Below are 20,660 nucleotides of genomic sequence, written 5' to 3' on the forward strand. Positions count from 1 at the left end.
GCATATTAAAAAAAATGAATCCTCTTCTTGCTACCAAATTTAAAAATGGCGTGTGTGTGTATGTATGTGTGTGTGTGTGTGTGTGTGTGTGTGTGTGTGTGTGTGTGTGTGTGTGTGTGTGTGTGTGTGTGTGAGGTCAAAAGCGGAACATTTACACATTTGACCAGTCATGTCGCTTACCTTACATACACTCAAAGATCTTCAAGGTCAGGAAAAGGAAAAAAAAATACAAATCCTGCCGCAATCTCCGTAAAGAGTCAATTTTCTCACCCGGTACTCGTCAAGTCTTTGCAATGTTAGTTGAGGCAACGTAGCGGCCCGCTTACATCAGCGTGATTGCGCTTGCGGGGACGCTATCAAGTCGGTGCCGATCTACTAGCGACGGTGAGAGATAAGAGGGATAAGGTGGCTGCATTGGGGGGAGAACTCCAGTCCAGTTGCCTTATCCTGATAAAAACGAGACAGGTTCCACATTGTTGTTCTGACCGTCCTCGATTGCTTTGTTCTTGTTACATTTGGACAGTTCAGTTGAGTCCGAATCCACTGCTGCTTTCTTGGACCTTGTTCAAACAAACATCGTGTGAAACGTTCATGAATTCAGCAGACATGATAGTGCAAGGCTAGCAGAAGCTGATAAAGTCATAACAACAAGACCACATCGATTTGATCGACTACCTCGAGGATGAGTAGCAGGTTTAGTTTAATTTGTTGCCTTTAAAACAACATTTGGACCAGGAAGATTTTTTTCACTTTTGTGAAAAGGGATTTTTCTTTTTTTTTTTTTTTTTTGCTACGCCAATTACCTAATTTTTTTTCTGTAAATGAACATGCAATTATGCGTGGGACGCCTTACTTTTCCCTGTTGAAGATGATAAAGTCTCTCTGGACGTTATCCAACCGTTGCTGCAACTGACCGTTCTGAAAAAAAAAGATAAATATATTCATTAGCAATTGACGCATTTGAGTCATCAACGCATTTCTTGTAATTTTTAGCTACTTTTTAGTTCACAACTGGGAAAGCACGGTTATAGATGACCACTCGACGCATTTGAGTCATCAACGCATTTCTTGTAATTATTAGCTACTTTTTAGTTCACAACTGGGAAAGCACGGTTATAGATGACCACAACACAATCCAGCGGGAATCAACCTATTGTTTATGAGACCTTTATGTACTACAAAGCACACACTCACTCTCCCCCTTTAGATGAAATTGGCGGAATTTCACAGATTTTTTTAGAAGACGCTTGTGATGTATACTGTAGCTCAAGGCTCTGTTTCTGCCATCCTTTTTCCACAAACTGCCATGCTGATTCATAACCGGAAAATGCATTGTTGTTTCAATTTTCTGTCGAAAGATGTTAACGCAAAAAAAAAAAATAATATATATACTGTATATGAATCCTCCAGAATGATTCATATTCACTAACGATACCACTGGCATGGAAAGCAGAGCATTGGAAATACATTCTCCATCCATCCATCCATCAATCCATTTTCTACCATGCCACGATTTGGCCTCTTTACTCAATCTATGATCGATTAATTAATTGATTAGGATGTGCATATCCTTTGTCTCTGGAGTGCACTTCGACCTGGACGCCCCCTTGAGAAAATGATTGAACCCTGAGCTGCGGGGTGTCATTATGGACAGAGAAGTGCCTGACTGACCTGCTCATTGCTGTCAGTCAGAACCAAGCAGAGAGGCCTTGGGCAGGTACCATCACAGTTGGAAAATGATCAGAGCCAGTGGAAAATAAAAGGGGAATTCTTTCGGGGACAAGTGAGACAAACAAACAGAACCTGAATATTTCAGGTTCAGGTTTAAATATCTGGGGGCTTAGAAGCAGATGAATTTGCACTATTGTTAACCAGACGCCAGCATCGCTATCTTCAACTCGGGGGGGGAAAAAAAAATAAAATAAAATAATCACAAGCTTGACACGACCGGTAAGCGGGAACACCCAACTATGCGTTCCCTTTGTCATTTCAGAGAATAACTTCAAACTCTTCCAAATCAGAGTGATTAGTTGATTGTTTTGTTACCAGGAAGCAGGAAGGTGTTTCTGTAAAATTCAAGCCACAGAGAAACACTGCCAGCAGCGTTTCTCAGTGGACCACAAGGAAACAAGTGAAAGTACTCTACCGCCCTCCTTGTCAAATAGCAAGTGTGCTTATTTAACAAGCTTCGGGCGAGTCGGAAAACTCAGCGGCAAGAGCACAAGAGTCCAGGGGAGGTTTAACAAATATCCGACATGCATCCTGTATTCTCAATAGTCCGATTAGGAAGGTGGTAGTATTACAGTGATTCATCAACAAATCTAAATGACTTGAGAGCGCCACACCTGGCGGTTTAACTGCATTGCTCAAGCTAAAAAGTCATTCATCATTGGTGGGGGTTAAAAATCTTATCTTCACGAAGGTCGCGGGCATGCTGGAGCCTATCCTAAACTGTCATCGGGCAGTAGGCGGGGGACACCCTGAATTGGTTGCCAGCCAATCGCGGGGCACATATTGACGAACAACCAGTCACGCTCACAAACACACCGAGGGACAATTTAGAGTGTTCCATAAAATTGCCATGCCTGTTTTTGGAATGCAGGAGGAAACCGGAGTACCCGGAGAAAACCCACGCAGGCACGGGGAGAATATACGGTACAAACTCCACACAGGAAGCCCAGAGCCGGAATCGAACCCTGCACCCCTGCACTGTGAGGCCCACGTGCTAACCAGTCACCCACCGTGCCGCCCAGCTTCAAATAATTGTCGGTAAGTTCTGTTTTCTCATTTCACGCTTCAGACGACGGGAATACGTGCGAGTGTGGCAAATGAGTCAAAATGTCTGCAATATCTCAAAGAGTTTCAATCGAGTTAATTCGGGGCTACATTATGAGGTTGGTATTAGGTGGGCAGGCGGAGCTAAAAGAGCAAAAAGCGCGGTAAGAGGTGGAGGGGATGTGGGGGGCGGTGGATGAAAAAGAGGTCACGTACGGTGAAGGGGAGTGACAGTGACATGTAGACAGCATTGCGGAAAAAGTCTCGGCACAAGAGTGGAGAGAGGAAATATAAATATGCAAAAAGAATACAGAGATGCTCCCGGGGTACAGAGAAGGGAGCAAGTGGAGATGTGCCTGAGACCAGCTCAAATTCTTCATTCAATATTGATCTGTTACGCTCCAGTTATCATGCTCAATGTCTATTCTTTACACACACACACACACACACACGCACACACACACACACTCCTCACTTTGCTTGGACTTTTTTTTTTATAGCTTTCTAACTTACATGCATCCATCACAAGCGGCCCCGCAGCATAAGTTAAAAGCATTGTACGGGTGCATTTCCAATTCAACATGTTTGAGGTCAACTTAGGGGTCAAATTGCCACCGGATATCTGTGCACTCGGTGCTCATCGTTCATTGTTTTACAGGAGAGTTTGCCACGTATGTGCATACATGAAATCATGGGAGACATTTCAATTCATTTTTGTGACTTTTGGATTTCGCCTTTTGGTGGCAGGTCATGTTGTACCTTGGCAGGTCAGGTTCGACTTTACTTATTAAAATATTACATCCAATTAATATTAACTTAGTTCAGCTGCCACACCATGAACTCGTGGTCTTATGCATGTAATGGCATTTCGACTTCATGGTCACATCCTGCAGCGGAGACCAGAAAAGATGCAAAAAGTCGATTTTGGGTTCATCTGAGTACGTGTTTATTCATCCAAGATAAACCCAATTCCCATTTGAATAATGAGGCTTGAGTTAGAATTTTGTATTCCTGTTGTATATATTTTCATATTCAATTGGGGATGAAAGACTTATCCCACATCTTCAGTTTGTGAGTTAAATGTAGCAATAACACAGCAAAGCCCAGTGGATGCACTTCACTTTTAAGTTACTGTAGACAATAAAGCAAGTATGATCCATATTGCGCTTGCATTTGAACTAAATAAGACTTTGTCCGCTCACTAAAACTACACTCAGCATGTTGCAAAAGAACTGTATCTTCCTTCTCCCTACGCTTTTCAAGCACTTTAGCTGCTGACATGTGAGACCCAAAAAAAAAAAAAAATCAATGTGGCCCTATACAGTAACATTGGCTAACGCACCATGAATCAACACACCGCATTAGATGAAACCTTAAATCACTCACGTTGCCACTTTCATTTCCTTCGCTCAGTGTGCAGAAGTGCGAGTGCTCCAGCCACGTCGCACTTGACTGGCCGATCAAATTAACCTTTCTGTTCTTGCCTCTGTTTTGTATAAACACCCAAAGGAGGACAACTGATTTATGTGCGTGAAAGAAAATTGAAATGGAACGTGCACGAGGACCACGTAATCTGCCTTGCAAAGTCAGGCAGCGGGCAGGCCCGCCCATTTGTTGTGATGGTGAGGGGAGTCCTTAAACGTGTCGTTGACATTCTTCTTTTGCAAGGCACTCACTATGAAGTGTGCACGCTTAGGGGTATCCCACGTGACTGTTTGCTCGTTCGTATTATTTGATGTTACCTGAGGTGACCCATCAGAGCCGTGGTCCCTGGTCTTTCTCGCCAGCCTTTTTTTCTTTTTGTGAAGAGGTTTGGACTCCAGGATCATCTCCTCCAGCTCAAATGTCGGATCACAGTTTAGTCGCCGTTTCTGCCAAAAGTCGCATCAGCGGTTCATCAGGAAAGATGAGCATGAACGAGTGACGCCATGTCAAATGAAATAAACTTAAATGTTAAATCATGTTGCGCTGATTAACAATTTCCCTCCCATCTACACCTTTTTTTGCTGTTAAAATCTACTTGCATTGGGGCTGAGTAAAGCAGGTCGTGCAAGTTGGCACCATTGCTGCCACCTACAGGATTGCAATGGTACAGCAACGTCTGGCACAGTATTTTTCCAACAACCGGACACATGCAGTACAGTGATCCCTCACTCTAACGCGGTTCACTTTCCGCGGCTTCGCTGTTTCACGGATTTTTTTTAGTACAGTTTTTTGTAATGCTTTTAAACAGTGAATTGCGTTCTGCATCCTGATTGGCTAAGGCACTGACCGACGTGAACAGTCCAAACTCATACTGACTATGAAAAATATTATTTTACAGTGCAGTATTTCCAAAAACTATGATAGTTATTTGTTGAAAACATTTGCTTTTTTTGTACTTGGGCCTGAAAACAGGTTTTGGTCTTCGGTTTCATTGTATACATTGTTCAGTATTGTATAATAACTGTAAAAAATAAAGCTCACTACTTCACGGATTTCACCTATCACTGGTTCTTTTTGGAACGTAACCCCCACGATAAACGAGGGATTACTGTATTCTGATTGTTTGGCTCGGTTTCAAACAGTATTCTGCAGTTATCTTGTAATTGATTTATACTCTGTTAGTGTGTCATCACATTGTGAGACCATCATCAGGAAGTAGTGTGGGCAGACAGAGCAACCAGTACATGGTCTCCATTAAATCTTCGCTTGCCGCTGAAAAGAAAATAGTGTTGTCGAGATCACAGGATTTATGGTTGTATTTTATGTTCCTTTTAGCCACTGACTACAAACGTGATTTATGTAGCAATGGCATATGGAAGAAAGTGTCATATCTCTAATGTGCAACAAAAGACTGTCAGGACAGAGTCCGAAATGCTCTGTCATGCCCAGATTGGGCATTTTGTGTTCAAGTAGCATGCCATGTCAGTTGAATTGTTATGCTCACATTGGGAATAAAACCCGGAGGGGTCTGTTTGCTGAGCACGGTGTCCCAGCTGACGTTTGACATGTAGTCCAGATCCTGCAGCTCTGCCAGACAGGAAATGCGCTTGTGGACGTCTATGCACAGCAACTGAAGGGGAAAAAAATTTTCCATTTAGATTTTTAAAAAAATAATAAAATGCCGGGAAACGCACGGTACCACTGAGACATGAGCGGTCTGAGAATGAGGATTTAGCTGCAAGATAGTGCGGCGAGGGAGGGTTGATGGTAGAGGGAATTTTAGGGTAGAGGATGATAACAAATGACGGTGAGAGTGGCCAAAGAAGAGTCAAAGACAACAGCTTCCATATAGAACCGAGCAGGGTTCTGCAGGTCCTGTAGTTTGAAGGATAATGATAAAATATGTTGCGCATGGAATTTTCCCCCTCACGTTGTCTTTATGTCAGCCTCACGCACGCGCACACATTTTCACTCTCACACACACTCTTGTACACAGCCGGAATGCCGATGAGGTGCGTGAAGTCGTCGCACGGAGAAATGCAACAGTTAGACTGCAGCGGACGGCTGCCAAGAATATAAGCCCGTATACACACACACGGCCAAGTGGAACAGCTGATGAGCACTTGCGAGGAGCTTAATCGAAACAAGAGGAATGGACTCCAGGCGCTTCATTGTCAGGACTTTGTGCGCAAGTGATCACTTCACAGCGTAGCTACGTTTACGCCCTGTCGAGACTCTACTGTACGTAGCACACGACTAGAACGCCGGAATTAAAAGGGAATGAAAGGCGCCGCTTTGATTGGCCAGTATGGAAGTCAACTGTGGTCATCCCCACAGCGGTGTAGCCCTCCCTCTATCTGATCCGCCCACCTACCCTCATCTACCAACACCGTGTCCAGAGTGACGGCGTTACTGAAAACAGAGAACCGTACAGCTGAATTTGTGAATAGTGAACCACGATTAAGTGGGTGACTAGTGAAGAGAAATAAAATCATTCTTGGTGAGGAGACGTGAGGCTGATATTTTAGTCTACCTTTCTTAGAAGTGACTTCATCTCTGAGGACCACGCTGATGGGAAGCTGAGGTGGACCTTGTGGAAGGTGTGAAGGATTTCATTGGTCGGGGTGCTGGACCTCATCACGTACGGCCTCTGAAAGCCGGCGAGGAGACGGGAGACAATCTTACAAACGCTTGTGTTCAACTGTCCGCAGGAGTTTCTTTGACAAAGTGGGTGTCTTAAAAGCAATCCCTTTCTGGTTTTTTTTCGCCTCATGCTTTCCCATTAGTTCTGTTCATTTTCTGCTTCCATGAGGACAAATGAGACCGCATAAAGGAACCAACCGACTGTTTTCCAAACACCAAGAAAGAGATGGCTTTTTAATTACGTTTTTTTCTGCGTTTCCTCTTCCACACCCCTCTAATGTTCCCACGAGTTTTCCTTTCTTGTCCAAGAACCCAACATTTTTTTAAATATGCCCGACAAACAAATGCAGTTATTTCGATGAGTAGATGTTTCTTGTCACTGCTTTGCTGGCTGCAAGTTTCACTCCCAAAAAATCCAATTTATCTTGGATGGATGACTGACACTCTTAAGCACATTTTTCAAAATATATTGCATAACGTAGTAAGTGTTGGGACTGAAAAAAAATCAATCGTAAACGAATTTAAAATTGAATTTGACTCAGTTGGAAAATGGCAACGTTCTCACACGCCTTGAAACGTTTAGCAATTAACGTCAAACCAATGCCCCGCCCTTTATCACCCACGAGGAAGACTCAGGGTGTTTATTCGGAACCCGCAGCCTGGAAGATTGAGTGAAAAGATTCCGCGCCGTGTTTATTTCCATGACATTTTTAATTTGAGTCCTGCAGATGAGCCCAGCAAAAGGGAAAACCTAAACCCCATTTGAGAAAATCAATTTCAATTACATGGCTCTCAAAAATCATCTCGAATATATTTCCATACGCTCCCACAGCCATCTGTCTCACGGCGTGACTAAAATCTTCAAGCGTATTCACCAGTAAGGTCAGCCTAAATGTAAAATTCAATTACAGCTTTATCCCCTTCTCTTTTATGAGAACTGGCGACTGGCCTGGCTCACTCCCAAGGTCTTCCATATTTATTGCTTTGTGGGATAATAACCGATGCAGGTCCAAGCCGATAACAACGGTTTGTTTGTTACCTGCCCTCTGAGCAGCTCGTACGCCGTGATGCCCAATGACCACCAATCCACCGAGAAGGAGTAACCGGGATGGGAGCCTTCAAAGATCTGAAATAGCTCCGGGGCTGCAATGATAAAAAAATGACTATGATATCAAATATTGAGTATTCAGAGAAAGCAGGCACTTTGGTGGCATTCGGTTCCAGTTCAAGACATGTGGAACAAGCAACTTCGCTTCAATCCTTTGACACAAACAGTTGTACCACATCAATGGCGTTTCCCATCAAATGGTAAGTTAGCAGACGGGCATTGGTAGAACATGCTGTTGTTGAAATGCACAATGTTTAATTCTTTTTTTTTTTTTTTTTAGGTGTCAGTTTTGTAAAATTTTTATACGGGCGTGTCCCCTTATACGGAGGACTGTGTGAGCAAGAATATTTTTATTTTTTTTTCTTGCCTGTGATATTGTATGTGAGTGAGAAAAAGCACAGAAGATAGATTGTAAAATGCGTATAAATATGTTGAAGTCAGTTTTGATGCATTTAAATGTGTTCAACCCTTTCGTGCACCCGGGAACCTGATAACCTGATAAACTTTCCGTTGTCCCTGAAAGGGTTAAAATGGGGTTAAAACTACTTTGAAAGATTTTTTTTTAATGGCCTCTCTATGGGTGGGTCTGGTACATATCCCCAGGGTTCAACTGTACTCGTGTATTATTTTCTTACCCATGTATGGTTTGGTCCCTGCAATGGATGTTGCCTTGAGGTCATCTTTCACAATGGCTGCAATGTTGAAGTCAGTTAGATGGACGTGACCTGTTGAACCAAGAGGTTTTATGAACCGGTAATTGTCACCATTGTCAGGCCAGAACCTGGACCAACCTGTATGTCTGAACCGTGTTTTATCAGATTATCTCATGTAGCGTACGAGGATTACCACAACAACTGTCGTGAGGTTTGATCCTCTGGGGTATTTATTCCATTTTAATATTCTCTCTCTTCCCTACTAATGCTCATGCCCATTACTAATAAGAACTACAGTGCACAACACCTACTATATATGGATATATTTATATAATTGAAGGAATTTGCTAATGGTCCCAGTATGGATTTGTGCACTTCATCGGACAATATAGGAACTTTGAGTGTCTCTGTCCGTCATACTTTATCATGTTAAATCACTCAAACTGTGATTAACAAAGATGCCATACTGTTCCAGATAATCGCCTCATTTGAGCTCACCGTTGACAAAGAGATGACGAATTTGTGCATTGCCACAAAAACAATATAGACATCCATCAATCCCTAAATGAATTCTCGTGAGACCGGGCATATTTGTACCGCTATGATGGATAGATGACATGATTTGGCTGTAAAAAAGGAGCTCACCGTGTTCATCCAGGAGTATGTTGTCAGGCTTGATGTCTCTGAAGTGAGAAACACAACATCAGGATTAGATTGTGAGTTTTTTTTTCCCCCACTTATGGTTGCCTAAAATCAGGCCGAGATGGAATTTGCATCTCATTTCTGTCCACATTTTCTAACGTGTAAAATGCCACATTGTTATTAGAGGACATTCAGAGATTTGATTTGCAAAACAAGACCGCAATGACAACATTTATAGTCAGTATCTTGAGACGATATTATATATGTTATATTTTAATAATCACAAGTTATTTGGGTACCTTTTGTACCTTTTGTGGAAAGTAGGGAGTTGGAAAGGAAGGGCTCACAATCCAAAGCATACCACATCAGGTTTCAAACATGGTGGAAGTAATTATTAATGGACAGGACTCAATGGTATGTTCTGTGGAACAAACAAGATTGCTTGTGTCTCTTTGCTCACATTCGGCCAAGCCTCGATCTTGCGGGTGGGCCTGGAACATATCCCCGAATTAAATGGGGTTCATTGCAATAAAGGGGTAAACGATACCCGGATGACTGGATGCATCCACTTGAGCTTGCGACTGTGTTTATATTAGCAGAGATGCTGACATTGACATGCTCATGTGAGTGTTAAAGATCACTTTTATGGAAGCCTCCTCATTGTGTTTCCCCTCATTACAGTCAGATGCCCTCCAGGAAGCTCATGGTATTTAGCATATCAAAGGCCACGCCGATTCGGGCTTTGTGCTTGTGGCCCTGTGGGTGTGCTTGTGTCCCTGTGGCTGACGTTGGGAGCGCGGTGCTGAGCTCACGGATGCCCTGGCAGATCAAGTGCTGCGTGTGCACAGGTGGGAGGGTGAGAAAGGTCGTTCATGTAAGCCTTAATTAGCTGACATTTGCCTCAGAGGCTGGCGGGAGGGAAGTGACAAAGAGAGACGGAGACTCTGACTCAGAGTGGATGTGGGGAGGAAAAAGAAGCCCTTTTTCCGTCATTGAAGGAGGCCAGGGTGACATTGTCAAGGAGTGACCCAAACATGGCATGATTAAAAAAAAACTGCGAATTAGATTTGAAGCTGTAAGGAAGTCATTGTTATTGATTAGACTTATTGCACATGGGTGTTCATTATCACAGCACCCAAATTCAATATGAAACAATCAAAGCCCAACGTCGGATGAGCATTCAATGTAATTATTGACCACCGGTTGACAATCGCTGCTTCACCTGAGCTGTTCCAAAACTTTTGCTTAAAAAGTTGGCGCAGAGAGGCATTCTATTTGATCGATTGGTAAAATACAAAGGATCAATTGGAGGTTAAAACGTGTCCTCTTTGAGTACAGTGCAAAGACGTGCGCGGTTTACTTGGCGTGCAAGCTGATCCGAGCGTCTTTTCTCTCACTTGACTGCCCCTACAAGCTATTAGCAGGATCTGATGGCCTCATTACAGCCTGCCATCAAGAGGCAGAGGGGTAACTGAAACCTGGACCTGGTCATAAGATCCTGAGCTGATACTGGAGCTGGTCTACGTACCTGAGAACCGAGGCTGGGAAAGTACGTGGGTCACACACAAGCGTACAACGTCATAAGAAGTGAGAGGAAGCATCCAATCGCAAAACAATTCTAATGAGCCATCAATCATGTAGGCGTGGCAAAAACAGTTTTTGAAACTTCCAATCAAGCTTACTGCGTTGTGACTCATACCGCCCCCGTTTCTTCTTTTGGTTAAAGGTAAACAAGCCCTGATACATTCTGAGTGTATGTGTGACTGGGAGATATTCATTCCTTATTCATTAACGAGAGCTGAGTGCAGCTGCTGGATGATGTCAGGGTTGACAAGTTTGGAGACTTTGGAGAACACTAATGGGGTACAAAAATAAAACGAAGGCCAAAATGCACATCCCAATTACGTAAGATGTCAGTCCTACGAGTAACTCAGAGCGATCCTCAATCCTCGGCCTTGTTCGTTTTTCATGTCATCTGCCCGTTGATGCGACAGACAAGGCAGTTTTCGGCAATTAACGACGTCTGGTAAACATTCTTTGACCTGTCGTGCTCCGAGGGAGGTTTTCAACAGGCCTCATGTCTGTTTATTTGGGCGCTACATTCAAGGAGCTGGCACCAGCTTGCACCTTAATCTGTATTTATGAAACATGAGCGTATAATTTTCCCCCGTCCTCCCTTTCGGGCTTTTCCCTTTTTCATCTTCGCTCAAATGAAAAATTAACACGCTCAAATGTATATGGTGTACTTTACTTGAGGATGCCACAAAAGCCAGAATAAAAATGACTCTGAGGTTCCGCAAAAGCAATGCGTTTAAATTCTCATCACACCAATGATAAACTAGATGCCACTTGTACAGCTTGACATGCAAAATGAATTATTTCAAACACAAGCGTAGCCTATCTCGTCCGCCACGGAGAACAATACAAATCTTACTCTCGCAAAGCAAAGAAATGAGAACTTGCGTTCTTAAATCTTCTAAAGCCTCACTTTCTGCAATATCTTTAACGGGCAACAAAACACAACACTTAGATCCAGCTCAGCGTGTACAATGACTTCCTGAAAATCTCTCGACCTTTGTTATTCAGGTACACCGTAGTGATTTTTATAATCAATTAAATCACCAAAGATGGCCCCCCAAAAAACATTCTAGCATTCATTCTAGCAAGTGCTACCAAGTCAGAGTGGTCACATCTGTGCGTAATTCTTCACTCAATTTCCATAGAAATGAGATGAGCGTCTCATCTCATCGAAAACTAATGAATGCAGATTGAAGTGACGTTGATTCTGTCAGCTGGCCAGTCTGTCCTCTGCGGCATGAAAATAGAAAAGATCACTTCATTATATAGTTACATTTCAATTTCACTCAATGGGCTGAATGCATTTGCAACTTAATACTCCCTTTGGTTTTTATTTGTCTTCCCACTCTGGCTGGTGAGCACGGATGAGGTCGTGCAATCTTGCGACTCATTAGCGGACGTCCTTGATTTCTGTTCTCCGTGACTGTTTTTGCCGTTAGTCATCATGATGGAAAGACAGGATTATTTTTTTTTTGCTTCTTCCCGAGTAGCGGATGTTACTTCTCGTACACTGGAACAATCTTGCGTGTTTGATTGAAGCTTTCCAGGCTAAAAATATAATATGCCTGCTCACAGGACGGCGAGGATCTTTGTGTGCTCACACTGAGGTTTTGTGGAGCACGAAATGTCAGGGAGGAGAATGCCGCAAGTGAGCCACCTTGGATGGTTGGGAGGTCATTTCAGTTTGGTTAAAGTAACCCGGAAAATTTAGGCTGACCGGAAAAGGAAATAAAAGTCATAAAATGTACAATTACTTGGTCAAAGAGGGACAGCGTCGCCTATTAGCCTGTACACCTGTACCTTATCTTAAGAGATAAATTCAACAACAGAAAATGTGTTTTGGGTTGTTTTTTTTTTTTTTTAGAGAGGGGTGGGGGAGTTTTGGTTGCCAGATTAAATAACTATAAAAAAGCGGATTAATCGTCCTGAGAGTAGTCTCACTTAGTTGAGGATTTTGAGGACTTTTTGTCCCCCCGGTAGAGTTGGCCAGCGGCTCGCCCTGCTTAAAAAGCACTTAACCTGCAGTTTACAAATTAAATAAGCCTTTATCTTGCACATTTTATAGTAGCCGCAGTCTGCAGCCTGGGGATAACGGTCGTTTCCGGTGGGACCTTTGCGTCAAGCTCTTTCTGCACATTGACTTAGCGGTCTTTTTACGACTAAATGAAATAGAAGTGGAGAGCCTAGGGGGAAATGCAGTGGAACCTGTAAGGTCAAACACTTTGCATTCTGTCATGCTGGTCGACGCCTGATTAGCACAAAATGATGAATACATTTTCCTCTGATATTTTCCACATCAAGAGAGGGGTGGGGGAGTTTGGTTGCCAGATTAAATAACTATAAAAAAGCGGATTAATCGTCCTGAGAGTAGTCTCACTTAGTTGAGGATTTTGAGGACTTTTTGTCCCCCCGGTAGAGTTGGCCAGCGGCTCGCCCTGCTTAAAAAGCACTTAACCTGCAGTTTACAAATTAAATAAGCCTTTATCTTGCACATTTTATAGTAGCCGCAGTCTGCAGCCTGGGGATAACGGTCGTTTCCGGTGGGACCTTTGCGTCAAGCTCTTTCTGCACATTGACTTAGCGGTCTTTTTACGACTAAATGAAATAGAAGTGGAGAGCCTAGGGGGAAATGCAGTGGAACCTGTAAGGTCAAACACTTTGCATTCTGTCATGCTGGTCGACGCCTGATTAGCACAAAATGATGAATACATTTTCCTCTGATATTTTCCACATCATTATTAACGATGTAAAATGTCCATTTTTTAATTATTATTTATATATGGTACTGTGAAACCAGAACCACGACAGGGACACGCGGCCTGCTTTCCTATGTCACCCTAAATGCCATTTAATGTAATCATTTGTTTCATCCCCCTTTTTTACTATCATTGGAAATGTCATTGAAGTATCTCATCTATTTCAAATCTTTTTCTTGTTTACATTTGTGTGCTTCTTAAGACAAGTTTTGGCTGGTTCGACATGACACCAGCGACGCGGGGTATCTTAGCATGTCGGCAAAAAAGGGTCAGAACTACGTCCGCACAAGCGGAAGACCATTCCAATGTCATACGAATAAATTATTCTCGTTTTCAAATTGAAAGCGGGGAAAAAGGAGGAGCCATTCAAACCTGTGTATAATGTGCTTGGAGCGCAGGTATCCCAGGGCCAAAGCCAATTCGCAGATGTACAGCTTGACGGTGCTCTCGGAAAAATGGACGTTCTGCTGCAGATGATAGCGCAGGTCTCCTCCGAGGAGCAAATCCACCACCATAAACATGTCCTCCTCATCCTGGAAGGAATACCTGCAGCGTAGTGGAAGATGGGGCACGGGTGAGCATGAGTGAGCAGTGACATTATACAATCACACAATACACAAAACACGCACACCTAATTTCTTCTGGATGGGAAATTCAATCTTCGCTTCATTGTATTTGCAGCATTGTGTTCCTCAATTGCTCTTATTTGTGCGGAAGGCAATGTCGGGGTAATAATGCGACATGTTGTTATCCATCACTGGCGGAACGCTAAGCAGAGAGGGAGGAAGTCCAAATCAGCATGCAGCTCACTGCTTTGCTGTTGCAATGATTGCCATTCAAGCTTCTCACTGAGGCCAAACTGCTCTTTCCCTTCTAAAAGATAAACGAGAAACATTCGGCCTCATTCAGACATAACCGCACACTTAGACTGCCAAGTCCTGTTTTTGTTTTTGAATTTTTTTTTCTCACACCCTGGGATCTAAAGGTGATTCTGCTGCACGGGCTGCGGTTTATTGAGCTGACTCCAAATTGTTTTGTTCGGGCTCAGATAATGCTGAGATCACTTCACATCTGATTGGCCTCACAGGGCAGAAAGAATATCCGCCAAGGTTGGAAAGAGGATACGTACGACGCCTTTGCACTTTTCAGCGTTAGAATTAGAGTGACGTTATGATTTCCGACCGGGAGAATATTCATTTGCGTCGATCGAAGTAGGAATTTTTAGCCACATAAAAAATGTTGATGACACAACATGTGAATGGCAAACAAACAAAAAAAAATGTATTCAGCATTTCATTGTGTCACTCATGTGCGGATAAATTCAAAAATGCAAAATCCCAAACTTTATATGCGAGGCATCGAGCAAAACTGCTGAGGTCGTAGTCAGCATTGTGAGCCTACACATGATGTTCCACCACATTAATCATTCTGATAGCCTAATTATCTCTCTCCATCTCACTCTTTCCACCTCTGCTTTTCACAGACACTCATGAGTAGAGAATAAATACCTTTTGTTAGTCAAGGTGAGCCAGAGCTGTCACATACCTTTTGCGGGCACATTTGCTTGCTTGATTGGCACAGTGACGCTCTCCCTTAAGCAGCTATTCAATTGTGTCAAATATAAAATGAGGTACTTTCCCCCTTTATTACTTCCGCTATAAAATCGAAGCGACACGGTGAATCATCAGTTCTGTTTGGAATCTTGGCTCAAGCTAGCTGTGCGTAGATTGGAGGTTTGTGTGTGGGGTTTCTCCACTTACTTCAGCTTCCTGCCCCCAAAACATGCATGTTGTGTGAAGATTGGTACAAGTGAAGACGAAACTTTCTAAGGGACTGAACGTGAGTGCGAATGGTTGTCCAGTGAGGTCAATTGCTATCGAGGTTGGATAAACGGACTCCTTAAAAGTCCTCCCGGCTTCCATTTTGTGTTTTTTTTTTTTTAAACTGTCTTTTCATTCAGACGACGGTAAAACTCACCATTTCGTACCACACTACATAGGTGAATAGAGCAGATGGTAAAAATAATGGGGTGGACAAAAGGAAGGACAAATACTTGATGTTCTTGAACATCCATTAGCAGCTTGTTGCTTTTTTGTTCAGAGCAACTGTCAGAATGGGGACAAGTACTTCTGGATGTCTTCCCGGTACCGAGGCAGCTTTGGTAACATTTTCTTCCTCTAGCTGTCCCTGTTTTTCTGTCTGTCTCGTTGTGCCTCTCCTCTCACATGTGTTTGAATGTGACCGCTTTGTGGCCTCCAGGCAGCCAATCCTGCGGGAGCGCATCCTGCATGGAGCTTTTAGTGAAGCAGAGGCACCGCAGGCCACTCTGATAATGGAAGTCTTGCAGCAGCTCGCAGGATAATGCCCCTACAAGGGACTCCTTTCCTCCCTTTCAAATGCAATTGAAATTCTGCACAGCTCTTGACAGTTTATCACACATTACTGTCAATGCAAAAGGAATTCATTCATACTACAGAGCATCATTGGAACTTCAATCAAAGCAATCTTGGAAGTCCAAATCCATTTTCAAGGGGGAAAAAAGGTCTAAAAGTCATCAAAAGAGATCTTTCGTAGTTTTACTATAACACTTGTAAAACATATTTTTTTTCAATTACACGATATACAATGATTAGATCCCAGTGCTGCATTTGACACAGTTGATCATAATATATGCACTAAAACAATGGGTGGGACTTGTGTTAAAATAGTTCTAATCTTACTTGCAAGAGATACTTTGTTTCAATTAGTAGTCATGAGTCTGTGTGAACAAAGATCATATGTGGGGTGCCACAAGTGTCAGTTCTTGGACCACTTCTGTTTTAATATCTTGTACATGAAATGTGCGATACAAATAAACTTGCCTTGCCTTGTCATAATATATACAAGTGGATAACTTGTACGGATGAGATCTATCCTGGTTCTTGCGGTCATGGCAATATGTGCAGGGTAGATGACAATACAGTATTTCCTAGGCTATTTAGTAATTAATATTTGATTTCCAGGTATAGATGATGAGCACGGACTGAAGTATACTCAGGTTTCAGGCCCACCAGAGCATGTCAAGAGACATTCCCAATCGGAGTGCGTTAGGCCAACTTTCAGAAATTCAATTCAGACTGAGATGATCCTAAGTCATTTAAAGGTTGGACTCTATTTCCTGGTGTATCATCGACTGATGGATATATCAACTATACACATGCGCACACACACACACTTCTGAACAACCAATGTCCTTTGCTGATGGGAAACAGCTGGCTTGCTACTCAAAACAACGTGTTGGCTCCATGCTGTCATTCTGTCCTATCCCCTAACACCTCCCGTTGATCGATGGCTACCAGCAGTCTCACCTCATGCCAGAGCTCACATCCACAGAGGCATGCAGAAGTGCAAGAAAAAAAAAGTGTTACTTTAACGGTTCTAGCGACGATAATTGGCAAGGCTTAAAAAGGTTTTTGGGATCAGCATAGGCGATGACGTGACCACAGTTGAGGTGGATGTATTAAAATCCCATACTTACATATGATATAGTCTCTGTAAAATTTGCAATGCTTTGTTTCATGCATTACATAATGTCTATTCCTGGAGGAAATGCTTTTGTCATGCGCCGTTGCTTTCATAAGAAGTCGCTGTTGGTACTTTTTGAGGGATAGGAAAATGAATAGAGGATGACAAAGCGGGTTGGTCTGTGAAGCACAGTTGTAAGAGACTTGCTGGTACAAAACAGGGTCCCCCTGAAGCAATTTAAGCTGTTACTTTTCATTGTAGGGTTGAGTCTTGTGGCAGTTATGCCGCTATTTTTTTTTTTTACTTTCTTTTTTTTTTTTTTACAGTAACATGTAGTTGTTCGCGTGGTTAGCCTCGGAAGATAAAACAGAATGGAGAGTTTTATAAAAGTAATCACGGGATTTGACCGAGCAAGAAGAAGAAACATTTGTTTGCCACACAAAGGCCAGAAAATGATCCCAGTTCACCAAAATGCAAAAAAATAAATAAATAAATAAATAAATAATGACTGGAAGGGCAACAATGTGCCTGCCACAATAAGAGTTGCCAAGTCACGTTGGAAGAGAGTACAATGCAAATGCACACCAAGTGTTCGTAATTATCTTTTGAGATTAGCCAAAGTGAACTTTGGTAAGAAATGAATAGTGGTGGATACAGTTGTGCAGTAAATGTACACTACACACAGTTTAACCTAAAACAGGAACAACCATTTCACTTCGTAGTCCAACAATCAACCAAACAGGGTTGATTGATGGAGGAGGGGAGGGCGGGGGTAGAATAAAGGATTATCTTTCATATTCACAGTCCATTAAAGGACAGAAAAGCCATTTTCGCAACCATAGCTGGGTTGGTCCGGTTCATTTCCCTGCAAGTAATCTCTCAGTCTTTAACCTTGAACGCTTAACTCAGGACAAACATGTGCCAGCTCGACACAACCGATAGAGTGGGCGCGCAGGCAAGCCGCTGACCCATGCACATCTCCGGAGGAAACCACCCCTCCCAGGGGGGAAGTTTCCACTGCCAAAAGCATTCACTTCCAGACTCGACCCCCCCATTCTATGTCCGGCGCAGCATGCCAGAAAGCATGCGCTGTCCTTGTTTGTCTGATAAGTCAGTACATTGCCCGCGTCTGGAGCCTCCTCCATGCTCAGCTGTCCTTTCCTATATCCATTCGTCTCTTTTTGCCTACCCTCTGCCCTGTCTTGTTTATGGCTGTTTTTTTCCCCCTTTCTCTCGAGGCAGTCTTTCTGCCAGACGAGTGCAGTGTTTTTGAACGCTATGGAGTAATATAAAGGCTACCTACGTTCGTTCCTAGGGATCCAATCCAAAACAGCAATAAATAAAAACAAAAGCGTGACCATTCGATACAAACAGACTGAAAGGGATTGAGGAGATGATTCATTTTTATTCAGCCATGATAGTTTTTCCCTCCCGATTCTCTGAAGCGCGGGGCGGCAGAGAAGGTGCTTATCAAAAATAAATGAAGCCTTTCAGACAGAAACTTAACACGCCACACATGTGAAGCACCTCCAAGATGTGATCCTTGGTGCGCAATACTATTCCAAATTACGACGATCAAGTTGTTTCAAAGTTACCGATGACTCATCTTGATGATTCGCAATCTGAAGGCTGAGGCCGTGTCCTTAAATTCCCCAAACGCAGTGAGGCAAACAGGGAGCAAAAAGTTCAACGTCTGAGATGAGCGAGCAAGCTACATTTTTCCTTTTAGCTACTTGAAAGGGACGAACGATGCGCACGATTGTGGACGCTGCGTGTTCATGACTCACAACGCCGGGGACTGAATGGCCTTTTTAATCTGTCTTTTTCTCTTTTGTGTGTATTTCATTGCACTGATGGACCGTGTCGCTGCGACAATGCTTTGGGAAGCATTTTATTGCTTGTTGTGGTTCTGAGGGAAGGCAGTCAAAGTGGAAATCAATGACGGAGTACTTCGGTGGTTTTCACACAAGTGGTTTTCCTCCAATATATATTTCTGTGGACGTATTGTAATCGTCCGTTCATCCATATGAAACCTAACAGTCGGATTCAAGGCCTCTTAAAAGGCGACTACCAAAGCAGGGAAATGGTGGTTGGCTTTACCAGATGTTGACGAGGAAAGGATGCTCCAGGTTCTGCATGATCTGAAGCTCTTTCAGGACGTTCCTCACTTCGTTCCGCTCCACGCATTTCAACTTGTTCATGTACTTCATGGCGTACATTTTCTTCGTGTCCTTCTTCTGCACGATGCAAACCTGAGAAGAGCACAACTCTTTCAGTGCAAAATACTTTCAATCATTCCCATTGTTGTCGTTAAACGCTCCGATAATTGAAAATGGGATACTTGAGCTTCAACGGGATTGATCGATCTGAACCGTTACCTTGACGAAGCAACGTGAACCGTATTGACGAAACAGCAGATTTGCGATATTGTTCTTCATCACACTTGCTTCATGATGTCAAACTAAATTCAAGGGGAACCTGGACTTGGATTGGATAGCCTTTCAAGAAATGACACATCGTGGTGCCTACCGTCTTTTGACGGGGAGACTATAGCTGCTGCACCGAGACGTGCGTCTGTGCTACAAGCGTCAATAAGCTAGTGATTACTGCTATCTGTTATCTAAGAGAGTCTTTTGTGGAGCAGCTGGCGCAGTTAATCAGCCAGACCCTGATCACATCACTCCCCCCATTGAGCAGCTTTGCATTTACCGTGATTAGACTGCTTATCTGCCGTCAGACAGAATGTTGATGCTGTGTACAGTTGGCCTCCACGCGCATTGTTATAAGTCATCGCACATGCTGGAAAAAGCGGATGGGAATAATTACCCTGTACAATCCTGCTCCTATCGGCGCGACCGTCTCAACGAAACGGGGTGCTTTCTCGACTGACCTCCACACTGAAATGTCCTTGAAGTCTTAATACCCTTTCGAACAGAATTTACAGGAAATTTTAAGTGATCTGGTCGTTCAGCACAAGAATATTTGTTTTTTCTTTAGTTTTTGGCTGTTTTTTTTTTTTTGTGTGGTTAAGTCTTGTTTGTTTGGTCCCAATCCCATAGCCCATTCCTTCACTTGTTGACAGCGGTGAAGTTCTTATTACACTTGCATGCTGATTGAGAATGTTAAAATGTCAGTTTGCTGTCAATAAAACATGCCAAAAAAAATAGGCTCACCTTTCCAAAGCTTCCTTTTCCTATTGCTCTGAGGATCTGGAAATGGTCAAAATTGACTGTGAAAAGAAAAAAAAAACAGAATGGAGTTAATTTAATGAAATGTGTTTTTAACGTGTTTTTTTTTTTTTTTAACTGCCCAGTGACTGTTTTTTGCTGATTGAGAATGTTAAAATGTCAGTTTGCTGTCAATAAAACATGCCAAAAAAAATAGGCTCACCTTTCCAAAGCTTCCTTTTCCTATTGCTCTGAGGATCTGGAAATGGTCAAAATTGACTGTGAAAAGAAAAAAAAAACAGAATGGAGTTAATTTAATGAAATGTGTTTTTAACGTGTTTTTTTTTTTTTTTAACTGCCCAGTGACTGTTTTTTTTTTTTTTTTTTTGGAAAAAAAGTTACACACCGC

The 20,660-nt window shown here is 42.8% G+C and overlaps 1 protein-coding gene across 3 annotated transcripts in view; it reads right to left on the reverse strand.

Moving 5' to 3' along the window:
• Window positions 1-95: 95 nt before the first annotated feature.
• stk32a (serine/threonine kinase 32A) overlaps window positions 96-20,660 on the reverse strand; it is a 31,520-nt gene continuing 10,955 nt past the window's right edge. The window contains exons 1-11 of one of the 3 annotated variants that reach the window (XM_019873572.1): window positions 20,475-20,513; window positions 19,185-19,336; window positions 13,953-14,126; window positions 9,250-9,287; window positions 8,587-8,676; window positions 7,883-7,986; window positions 6,734-6,850; window positions 5,705-5,830; window positions 4,518-4,646; window positions 854-918; window positions 96-560 (exon numbers count right to left, since the gene is read on the reverse strand). In XM_019873572.1, coding sequence (XP_019729131.1) covers window positions 443-560; window positions 854-918; window positions 4,518-4,646; window positions 5,705-5,830; window positions 6,734-6,850; window positions 7,883-7,986; window positions 8,587-8,676; window positions 9,250-9,287; window positions 13,953-14,126; window positions 19,185-19,303 — 1,080 coding nt within the window. In that variant the 5' untranslated portion in view covers window positions 19,304-19,336; window positions 20,475-20,513 and the 3' untranslated portion in view covers window positions 96-442. Of the gene's footprint in view, window positions 561-853; window positions 919-4,517; window positions 4,647-5,704; window positions 5,831-6,733; window positions 6,851-7,882; window positions 7,987-8,586; window positions 8,677-9,249; window positions 9,288-13,952; window positions 14,127-19,184; window positions 19,337-20,257; window positions 20,338-20,474; window positions 20,514-20,660 lie in introns of those variants that run through there. The other 2 variants (XM_019873571.1, XM_019873570.1) reach the window with 2 other exon arrangements.

Source organism: Hippocampus comes, unplaced genomic scaffold, assembly GCF_001891065.2.
Source record: "Hippocampus comes isolate QL1 unplaced genomic scaffold, H_comes_QL1_v1.1 scaffold59, whole genome shotgun sequence".
In the NCBI taxonomy this organism is placed as follows: domain Eukaryota; kingdom Metazoa; phylum Chordata; class Actinopteri; order Syngnathiformes; family Syngnathidae; genus Hippocampus; species Hippocampus comes.